The sequence below is a fragment of the Mycena indigotica genome (assembly GCF_014461135.1).
Source record: "Mycena indigotica strain 171206Taipei chromosome Unknown Mind.scaff0005, whole genome shotgun sequence".
Taxonomy (NCBI): Eukaryota; Fungi; Basidiomycota; class Agaricomycetes; order Agaricales; family Mycenaceae; genus Mycena; species Mycena indigotica.
The window spans coordinates 4,228,002-4,239,299 of record NW_023503004.1 but is presented as its reverse complement, the minus strand read 5'-3'; the positions used below and the strand labels follow the sequence as shown (position 1 = coordinate 4,239,299).

The 11,298-nt window shown below is 52.4% G+C and overlaps 2 protein-coding genes across 2 annotated transcripts; one reads left to right on the top strand and one right to left on the bottom strand.

The window, feature by feature from the left end:
- Positions 1 to 1,235, bottom strand: MIND_00636800 (uncharacterized protein; the record flags this gene model as incomplete). Its single annotated transcript, XM_037363105.1, has 6 exons — positions 1 to 164; positions 225 to 597; positions 680 to 790; positions 851 to 1,005; positions 1,059 to 1,154; positions 1,199 to 1,235. 6 exons carry the CDS (start codon positions 1,233 to 1,235, stop codon positions 1 to 3), a joined length of 936 nt encoding a protein of 311 aa, XP_037221026.1.
- Positions 1,236 to 4,700: 3,465 nt separating this feature from the next.
- MIND_00636600 (Saposin B-type domain-containing protein) lies at positions 4,701 to 6,128 on the top strand (the record flags this gene model as incomplete). The annotated part of the gene is made up of 11 exons (XM_037363104.1): positions 4,701 to 4,849; positions 4,905 to 4,944; positions 4,993 to 5,103; positions 5,153 to 5,477; positions 5,528 to 5,546; positions 5,596 to 5,623; positions 5,667 to 5,688; positions 5,741 to 5,776; positions 5,836 to 5,860; positions 5,908 to 6,004; positions 6,057 to 6,128. 11 exons carry the CDS (start codon positions 4,701 to 4,703, stop codon positions 6,126 to 6,128), a joined length of 924 nt encoding a protein of 307 aa, XP_037221025.1.
- Positions 6,129 to 11,298: the final 5,170 nt, after the last annotated feature.

Here is an 11,298-nt window from a genome sequence, read left to right as displayed (position 1 = left end):
TTAGATGCTGATGCGCTTGATCAACACAAGGAGCACAAGCCCGAAGATGAAGAACAACGCCAGAGCACGAGCATGGCTACGAGAAACGGAGACTCCAGAGAAGGTCAGCGGGAGCCCAAGCGCTCCAGCAGTATCTATGGCGGCAATATCTTCTTCAGTGAGTTCTGAGAAATTATGAGAGGTGGTCCACGATAAGGATGCAGCACAAAAACACACACACACACCTAGATCGCCAGCATGAAGATACCCCAAGACGCGCTCTTTCTTCGTGCTGGTCGTAATGACTACGGCACCTTTTGCCTTGGTCCAAGCTAAAAGAACTTGTTCGGGAGTGACACCTAGACGTGTAGCAATCTCCTGGACTGGTTTGTCCAGGGGACCACCAGGGTTACGACGCAAGGGACTATATTGCATCAAGCGGGTGATATGCAGGAATGTGAGATCAACAAACATGAGTGGACTATACGCCTCGATAACAATGCCATGTTTCTTGGAGAACTCGAGAATGGGCTTTTGCTGCGCGAAGACGTATGGATGAAGGAGAATCTGGTTGACAGCGGGCTTGACCTTCGCGCTGGCGAGAAGGATAGTCAGGTCCTGAACGGAGAAGTTGCTGACACCGATGCTTCTGCCGGACGGGTAAATAAATATGACCGTGACGGTAAGGGAGGGCACGCACTTGACCAGGCCGGCCGCGAATGTCTTCGAGCTCCTTCCATGCGCTGGGGATGTCGGGTTGTGCCCAACGAGGGGAATGAATCAGGTAGAGATCAATATATGTCGTCCCAAGCTGCACAGCGACAAAAATATCTCAGACTATAAACAGCAGGATAAAACGAGATAAGCGCACCTTATCGAGGCTATCTTGGAAGCTCTCTTTGATGCTCTTCAGCTCCGGGCCACCACCGGAGAACTTGGTGGTGACATATAGCTCGTCACGGGGGAGGGCGCTATCGCGAATGCCGACTCCGGCCTCGTTCTCATTGCCATATATTTGCGCGGTGTCTAAGTTATAGGAACGACATGAGCATGCGACAAGGGAAGAGGGTGGCACACACCAATGTGGTTGACACCGAGACTTAGTGCTTGTTCTACGGTTCCAGCGGGGTCTTCAAGTCCTGCTGTCCCGAACGCGAGACTGGGAATGCTTGTGCCTTCAAGTAATGAGCGTCTTGTGATGAATAAGTGGAAAACGGACCGGTGCCGTCGTTGAGGGGGATGTTAGTCCAGGGCATGGTGAAGAGATAAGGAGAGAAACGCTGCTGGCGTGCGACCAGGGACACGCATCGTGCGTAAGACGGTCGAGCAAAAAGGCGCCATGATGGCGCTGACTGAGGGAGGAAATCTCCCACGAGGAAGTGATGCTTTCGTCATGGTGACCGGATCAGTCTTTTTTTACCTCCTCCCACCACGAGCTTTTTTCGAGCTGTCGCTATATGGAAGAACTTCAAGAAGCGGCGAAAGACGATGATCCTTTAATGAACGGCGCGGACGTCATGCGACTGCGCTTTGGCAGGCCATCTTGCTGCTGGCCAAATCAGCTACACCCGGCCTCATACGCTCCGGCGGTCCGCTTTGAGACGGAGAAACAGGTCATTGAGGAGTGTCGGCTGCCTCAATTAGCATGTCGTCTGTCCGTTAATTCCCTGGTGCGAAATATTCTCTAATATTCACTCTGCACGTAGAAAGACCCAGGAAAAAGTGTGGCTGCGTCAAGGCACCGTCCCTTGGCATTGTAGACATAAGCTCATTGTGGTGTCTGACCACGGCTTTTCCTCTTCCAGGCAGCGGTCCTTCGTGATCACATTGTCTGCTTGCCGGGGGCTTTTACCGAGGATTAAACGTTGGTCCACTTTGAGGGCCTTGTGGGCCAGCTTTACCTCCGACGAAATTCCCCGGGCCGGACGTCGGTGTATAAGAGCTTGGAAGGCTTGGCCAGGCTTGCCCAGAGAAATTCTTCTCCTTGGCTCTTGCTTGGCTGTCGATCCAGTTTATCAGATATAATATGCGCGTCGCAGTTTTCTCGCTCCTCCTCGCTCTTGTTAGCGCAGCCACCATCGAGCAACGCGCTGCTCCCGGTATGTCTCAATTGCATACTCATGTCCACTCACTCACTGGTTTTCCAGTCAACCAGCTCGTCGGTTATGCGACCCTCAATGGCGGAACCACTGGCGGTGCCGGCGGTCCTACCACAACGTGAGAGAGGATGCCCCACTGTCAATTCAAACTGCTCACGCGCTCTCTGTCTAGCGTGACCAGCCTTTCCGCCCTTCGCTCAGCTGTTACTGGAGCTTCGGCGAAAATCGTGCAAATCAGCGGCATCATCACCGGAGGTCTGTTGTTCTTTCAGTGTCAGTTAAATGTCACTCTAATCTGTTCTCTCAGATGGCGACACTATCGACGTCGGCAACCAGTAAGTCTTGGTGGAAACCTCCCTTGCGCGGAGTACAATAATGAGTAATTTAGCACGACCATCGTCGGAATCGGCTCAAACTCAGGAGTTACCGGCGGTGGCTTCCGTGTGAAGGTAAGTTCTGAAGCATGTTTCAAAGCTTCAACTTATACTCGTATAGAAAGGCACCAACGTCATCTTCCGCAACCTGCAGCTCTCCAAATCGCCCGCGCCAACAGACTTGATTGAACTGCAAACCAGCACGAATATCTGGGTGGACGTGCGCGTTTTCTTCGGATGCTTTCTTTGATCCTGCTGACGGCTGGGAAGCACAACACATTCACCTCCGACTTAACGCACGACAAGGATTTCTACGATGGCCAACTGGACATGAACCACGGAACCGAGTAAAATCTAATTCTCTCCGAACGATACGGCCACATCTAATCTGCGCCCGCAGTTTTGTAACGGTTTCATGGAACGTCTTCCAGCAGCACTTCAAGTGCTCCCTCGTCGGCGGCTCCGACAACACCGGCTCCGAGGACAGCGGGCACTTGCGGTATGTTCGGCCTCTCCAGTCGAGGCGTAACCAACGTCCCACAGAGTGACCTACCACCACAACCACTTCTCTCAGATCAACTCGCGCACGCCTTCCATTCGGTTCGGCACAGCGCATATCTACAGCAACCACTTCGACGGCCTGCTCGACTCCGGCGTCGACTCGCGTGACGGCGCGCAGACGCTCATTGAGGACAACCAGTTCACGAACGCCAAGGACCCCATCGAGACGACGCTCAACGGCGGCTTGTGAGTACTTTTTGCGTTGTTGGATGCAACATCTCGTTTGACTGCAAAACAAGTGCTGTCCAGCGCAACAACGTGTTCACCAACTCTACTCTCGACACTGTAGGCTTTCAAACCCGCTTGTATCACTCTTTTAACCTTTTTTGGCAGGTCGCCGCGGGCAGCCTCACCTCGATGCCATACTCGTACACGCTCGACGCTGCGTCCTCAGTGGCGTCCATCGTTGCGGCCAATGCCGGCGCCGGGAAGGTCACTGGTCTGTGATTAGTGCTGGCCAGAATTATATTATGCTTGATTAAATATTGAATATATTCAGAATATTATGAATATATTATGCACTTTGTGGATCACTTGAATATGATTATGTTTGAATATATTATATTATATTATGACTATACTATATTATAGTCGCAGAATATTCAACTATAGTAAGGTAGATGATTACAGCTATTTTCTCAGTCTATGTACTCAGTCATAGTACTAATCTTAGTCTGAGTTAGCCCTACTTCTGATAAATGTCACATATTATCTATTATATATGGTGATTCATACATTACCCTTAGTAGGAACAAATGTCAGGAGTGATCACTTTGGGTTGACCTATTAAACATAGTGTAGGACCTCTGATCAAGTATCTACTGGCTAACCTAAGACTAGTGACAATGCCCCTGATTGTATTTTGAGAGTCCTATGTAACCCAGGGAGGCCCAAAAGGAAGTTGCACTGACAATCCAGCATGTATTTTATGTTTTTGATTCCTTTTTCTAGCAGCAAATATGTGAAACATATCAAGAGATATGCATACTAGATTATAGTTGAATATATTCATAACATATTCATATTTCACAGCTGAATATGATTATATTATACTACAAATATATTATTGGGTTGGAGCTCTGAATATGATATGATTATAATATATTATGCCCATAAAATAATATAATTATATTTGGCCAGCACTATCTGTGATTGTATGTATCTACCGCACATTATGTACATGTACGATAGCTCCGAAAATGCCGAAAATCTATCGCTGATTCCCGATCACGCCGCTGCGCTTATTTTCGGACACGTCATGTCAGCAGTCGCGGCTTGACTTCTCCCGTCATCCATGCCTTCGCTGGTGTGCTCCCAGGATTGGACTAGCTGAATATTCCTCGTCCCGGTGGGAGAGAAAGATACCGAATGCTCCGCGCCACCTACGTAGCACGGGCGTCCCCTTGGCCTCGCCCGCAATTGGCTCGATCCGTGGCGTATGACACGGACCGATGAGCATAGCAGAAGATGCGAGACGTCGAACCAATCTGTCGTCCAGCAGCTTTCCTGCCTTCGCGCATCTACTATCTCCCTGCCCAGGCCCGGGGCAGTTCGCAACAACTTGATAGCGGGGAATCATGACGATCTGCTATGTAGCTGGCGTGACGGGCATGGGTATAAAGCGCGGGGCTGATTCCAAAGGTGCACACACTCCCACTCCCTCTCATTCCTATGACTCTGCCTGCTGATGCCCTCCCTCGATAGCACCGCCGGTCCCATCCTCATCGGAGCCGTGCTCTCCACGTTCCTTCTCGGCGTCGCCTCCCTCCAATCTTTCCACTACTATCGTCTCTACAGCTCTTCTGGGGCAGCGAAGGCCTTAGTCGGTGCCGTTTGGTGCGTTAATCTGGACTAGCCTGAAACGCGGAGATGCTGACCCGCAGAATGGCAGGTGCATCGAAGTCGGCCACTCTGTTGCGATGTGGCATGCGGTATGTCCAGAAGCTCTGCGGCATCCCGGGGGACTCACACAGATGTAGATTTACGGAATGTTTGTTACTTTCTACGGGCAGATCGGGCATCTCGCGGACCCGCCGCATTCGATTGCCTTTACCGTGCTCTTCTCCGCGATCATCAACCTCCTCATCCAAGTTTGCCTTCTCTAACCCTGGTAACTGTGTCTAACGTGCTGTGTGGCAGTCCTATTTTGCACTTCGAATACACACCCTCTCGCGATCTTGGCTGATCCCAAGCATCTGCTCCTCCCTCACGCTCGCGCGGTTCGTCTTCAACATGTTCATGCTCGTCGGGTTCTGGCGTTCCTCCGGCTTTGTCGTGTTCCAGACCAGCCTGCGGTGGTTGATGCTCTGCGTGTCTGTCATTGGGCCGTGCGTCGACGTCCTCACCGCGGCGTCCCTGTGCTTCTATCTGTGGAAGCTGCGCGAGACCATGTTGGAGGAGAACGAGTTCGCGATGGTGCGTGACACGCGGAGGATGATCGACAGGATCATTGTTTGGTCGCTTGGTGCGTCGTATAGTGTTCTTCAATGGAACGGAATGCCAACGTCAAAGCAGAGACGACGAGTATCACGAGGTTACTTCGTTTTATGGGTCGAGATCTGCATTCTTACCTGCACTTTTAGCGCAGCCGGCGTGTTGCAGTTGATTCTGGTGAGCATTGTGCTTTCCTGCAGCCAAGCTCAATATTTTTCAGTTCATCACCATGCCTGATAATCGTACGACCTCACTTCTCATTACAGCCTTATTCTGAATCTATCCTTCTGACAGTGGCATGGAGCGCCGTGTTTCTCGTACAGCCCAAACGTGAGCCAATCTAGAACCTCGTGGTACAGCCGTTCACGAATATTAAATTGTCAATGCAGTATTCTCTAACTCGATGCTGGCCCAGTGAGTACACTGATCAGTTTATGTTCCTTCGACCAAACCTTGGCTAGTATGCATGGTCGGAAACAGCTGAAAGCGTCACTGGACGGCAGAGGGGCCTTTACATCGTCCTATGCTCGTCGAATTGCAGGGCACGGACAATTGACAGTGTGTTTTGCTTCAAGTTCCCTATGACTGTCCTAGTCTGATCCGGAGCCAGAGCCAAATGGTCTTCGAGAGCCCACCAATGTCGATGCCCGTTACAAGCACCGCGCACGGTCAAGTTGTCTAATGGTAATCGGATCGCAAACAAACACACTGATATCGGGATATATATATTCGTAGATCGCCAGCTGTCGTCTATTCTAGGCTGGCGCTGATCGACCCACTAGTCCTTCACAATGCCAGCGACGCGCTCAAATCGAACGCCGCCCCGATATGCCCGCCGTGCTCTGCGAGGCGCTCGACAGCGTGCCCCAGTCCGCGCAGTTCGCCCGAATCTACAACTCATTCAGTACCACGGACAGTACCGCGCATATATTTGTATACCTCGTAGTCCTGGTCCTGGTGCGGGTCGGCGTTTCTGATGACGTTCCAGTACAGCCAGGGGTTATAGCTAGCTGTCTATCTTCTGCACCTGTGTAACAGTAAATGGTAGCGAACGGAATACACGGAGTTCGCACCTTCCTGCATCGACCCGACCGGCGACATGAACAACTCATAGTCACGACAAGAGTTGCTGGCTTGCTTTGGGGGTTTTCTTTAATAAAATTCATTTGAATGCATATACTTACTGGTAAAACCGAGGGAACCGTACCCTATATGGGTGCGGCCATACATTTACGGCCGAGATATGGGCCAATGGCGGCCTCCGGACCGTCACCGCACCGTACCCCGGCGCCATGAAGGTCGGTACGGGGGGGGGTATGGTACGGTCCACCGTATGCCAGGTGTCTCAGCATTGTATGAGTGGGTCCAGTAAGCTTACCTGTAAACCATTTGATAATAGTGCTGGCGATTATTATATTATGATTTAATATTACTTATGCCATAAGTATTGTTGTTATTATTATTATGATTATATGATGCCTGGGGGCCAGAATGAATATTAAATTATTCCATATTATTATTATGGCTACAGCATAATATATTATGGTATATTATCCTAGCAACTTAGATGTCAGCCCCAAACTCATGAACTTTATTACAAAACCAGCTTGTATACTAACTAGTACCACTTCTACTCTTTTTTTTTTGTTCTTATAGTATTCAAGTTTATGTACTGTGAATGGTATTCTTCCTCATAGTTATAAGGCTAATTGTTACCTGTTGGTGATAATCCTGTCAGTTGAAAAAGACTTATATATTGGACTATCAACCACTAGAGTGAGAGGATGTTCAGCCTGGACCAACATGCTCTGACCCAATATTGTCACGGATAAGACCCGGCCCGTCTGCTCTGGCGCTGGTGTCGGGCCATCGCGGGCCCGTAACACGCAGCACGTGACGACGGGGAACATGCGCCCCAGTAGGAGGAACGCACACATGGGAAGCACGTGACCGAGAACGACGCGTCGAGCCGTCGCCGAGCCCAACTCGACACAAGGGGACTGGGGAGGAGTGCTAGGAGGTTAGGAGTAGCGCCTGGCCCGCAAGGGATGTACGATGGTCCCCTCTGTGGCCAGGAATGGGAGCGAGGAGGAGGAGTAGAGGCCAGGGTGTCCGATCATCCCTTTGCGGGCCCGCGTATATAAGGCGCGATAGTGTACCCTGTACTCTATCGCTTAGATCGTCTAAAGAACTACCTTACTCCGTGCAAGGAGGCGTTGTCGACTCATCGGGCCCGACACGACCCGATTCGAACCTTCGACCACCGACCATGGCAAGGGACCGAGTTCACGGGCCCTTTCGGTTTCGATCTACCCCGCCCGCCGCACTTGCGGGCCCGACTATCCGTCTGTTCTGTTCCGGGCACGCGTTCTTAGGAGAGGTTCTTGCACGGCCCGACCCGCAGTCTGACAGAATCTAAGCGATCCCCTTACGCCTGCACAACAGAACACACGAGAGGGCGACACGGTTTATTGCAAAAAGTCCAAGGAAAAAAAAAAAAAAAAAGGTACAAAATAATAAAATACAAAAAAAAAAACCCCCCGCCGGCTACGCCCGGCCTTTTCCCTTTCGACCCGCCGAAGGACCCGACGGGGGAGAACGTCGCGATCCCGACCCAGGCCGAGTACCCCCAGGAACGGGGCCCGAGCGACCGGCCTGGCGACGATCCGCGACAGCCCTCTGTTCCCACAAACCGAGCCGGGTCGATCCCGAGTCATCGACGGCCCCGAAGACACTCATCACCCGAGTATACAGCTCCACCATCTGAGCCGCGGAGAACTGGTGACCCAGGTAATCCATCAATTCGAAATCCGCCGGCTGCATCAACATGCAAGTCTCGGACCGGATCGAACGCAAGACCGGATCGAACGCAAGACACCGAGGGATAGAGGATTGTCCTGGGGCCGGGTGAGCAACTGGTGCAGGAGCGTCACCCCCACGGCGGAGAACCAGCACGACTGGGCCACATCCGGGTCGTCCAACAAGCGGTGCGCCTCGGCAGCGGCTCGAACCGGCGACGGCTCGCCGAACCAGAGCAGCACTTCCGGGTAATCCTCCGGGCGGAAAGGCATATCCCCTATCGTTGAGGGGCCCACACGACCGGAACTTGTTCCCGCTTCGGGGCGGCCCGCGTCCCTACGCGGCCCAGTGGGTGGGGGACGGATCGGGGTGACTGGCGCGGAACGGGGGGGTGCGGGAGATCGTGCGTGAGGAGGCGGCGCTGGCCGACGGATCGGAGAGGCCGATCGCCGAGGAGGAGGAGAGCGGGAGCGCCGACGCGACGGCCCAGTTCGGGGATCCCGTGACCGGGCCCGGGGGGCGTCACAGAGACGGTTGACGGCCCGCATGCCGGTTCCGAACGTTGGGACGGGTAGAGTGCCCCTTGTCCTCCGAACGACGCCGATGCTGCGCCCGGAGCGTATTGGAGCGGGGTAGAAAACGGAAGCAAAAACGTCGATAGAGGAAATTCTCCGACACCACTTGAAGGTCTGCAAACTGCGAATCCATCTCCAACAGAGCATACACGCCCTCCTCGTCCGTGCACTCCCAGAACTCGAACCGCCACGAAGACCCGCGCAAATCCTTGGCCTCGTAAGCGGCCGCAAACGGGCCCCACGAATTGCAACAATGGTGCGAGAGACTGCACCAGTCGCAAGCACGCCGGACGTTGGCCGGGAGCTTGGATGCGAGGTCGCCGGGCTGACCCCAGACGGTGCAAAGACGCCCCATCTGTGCGCAAAAGGAGCAACGAGGCGTAATGGTCCGGACCACTTCGCCGAGGCGGCGCAACGGTTCACCCGGGAAACGCTCTGTCGCGCCCGTCCGGCTCAAGGCAGGGGCAGAGGGCACGTAGCCGTCGGTGTCTTCCACGGTAAGCCGTGATACCCGGTTCGACGGGGAAGTGCGGGGAGCCAGCTCATATAGCTGTATCTATGCAAAAGATGTGGGCCAGTGCCCAGAGGGGTAATGCAAAAGATGAGGGCAATGGCCCAACAAGTATTTTCTTTAATAATATTTCTTTAATTCTAAGCCCTGTAGAGTGGTATCAGTGATGGGATTGATGGCATCTAGCTAAGTTGACTAATGTGGAACTCTTTCTGATGGCCATCAGTGAGTTTGATCACTGTGTACAGCTAGATCAATGTTATGTAAGTGATGATTGATTTCCTTGTTTTTGTGTTATTAGGACCATAATATTACATACCGCATATTCAGCCCTGAAGAAAAGGTGATTCCTATTACTTCTTATGTAATTGGCTTAGTCATATACTTCAAATGCAATGAGAAATTCAACAATTATACCAGGTTCAACATCTTTTGCATTATACTCAACATCTTTTGCATTGGCCCCTTGGGTACTTGCCCACATCTTTTGTGTAGAATGAGCTATAGAGGGTGGGGGAGCGACGGGACGGCAGGGGATCACGGGGATTAGCGGAGGGTCATCGTCCGAGATCTCGATCACTGATGCCTCGCGGATCGAAGGAGGGGGGCTGGGTAGCATTTCCAAACCAGGCGATGAGGCGCACAAAGGTCCCATCGACACATCATCAGAGTCGTCGACGTCGAGCATAATGACGTCGGGCGCCAGTGGCGAGGAACGGGGACGGAAGGAGAGGGCCGGAGCCCAGACGTCGTCCTCAGGCAAACCTACCGGGGCCCGATGTCGGATCACCCCCGGCCCGGGTGGTAGTAGTCCGGCACCGACCACAGACCCCAACTCCTCAACGACTGGCGGATCCGGGAAAACCATTTCGGGAGTGTCCTGACGAACAACCAGGGGTGGGGCACCTCAGGCTACCCCTACCTGGTACCTCTTAGGCTTAATCGAACCCACGGAACCCTGGGCCTAAGAGGTACCAAATCCATGGTATCACCCATGGGGGTGGTACTATCCACAAATTGTGGATGGTACCATGGGTGTCACACAACGCATGACCATGGTTCCATCCATACAGCCTTGGGTGCATCCATGGCTGTGTGGATGGTACCATGGTGCTTTGCCTGATTTGGATGGTGGGGTGAATGCCTTGTAGCTCGCTCAAATCTGGCTCAAAAAAATAAGCGCTTTGGTGCAGCCGGTAGGTCTCCCCCCGGGCTCTTTGATCCAATCACCTAGTGACGGGAAAGTCACTGGTTTGGCTGGAAGGTGCTTCTGGCATATTTCAGGAAAAATACCCTTGCAATGCTATTGCCTTGGCTTTTGGGTTGTCTGATTTGCACTAGAAAAATGAGATATTTTCGCTCTTCAAGACAGGCCAAGTCCCATGAGATTTGCTTGGCAGACTATGGAGTTTTGAATATTTTTTGATTTTTCTGGCTTTTGATTAGTTGGCAGTTCGGGCATCATAAATGGGTAGTAGGCAGGCTAGAGTACATGGAAAGTGATGTACAGTATGTCTAGAGTATGTACTACATGCTCCCACCCAGTTGGCCATGCCCCCACTCCTTGGCCTTTGCAGGGTATTGGGCGCTGGGGGAGCCGATCGGCCATCACTGATGGCATCAATCCGACCGGCATGTTTGATTTGGATGCATCCATGGTGCCAGGCCCATGGATGCATCCATGGCTGGGCTTGATACCATGCATGGATGCATCCATAGGTAGTTTTGAAATTATCTGTGGTACCATCCATCTCACATGGATGGTACCACAGTCATGGTTAATACCATAATGGATGCAACCACCGTCATATGTGGATGCAGCCACGGGCAACTTGGATCAAACTGTGGGTACATCCATATGGACATCCATACAGCCTTGGGTGCATCCATGGCTGTGTGGATGGTACCATGGTGCTTTGCCTGATTTGGATGGTGGGGTGAATGCCTTGTAGCTCGCTCAAATCTGG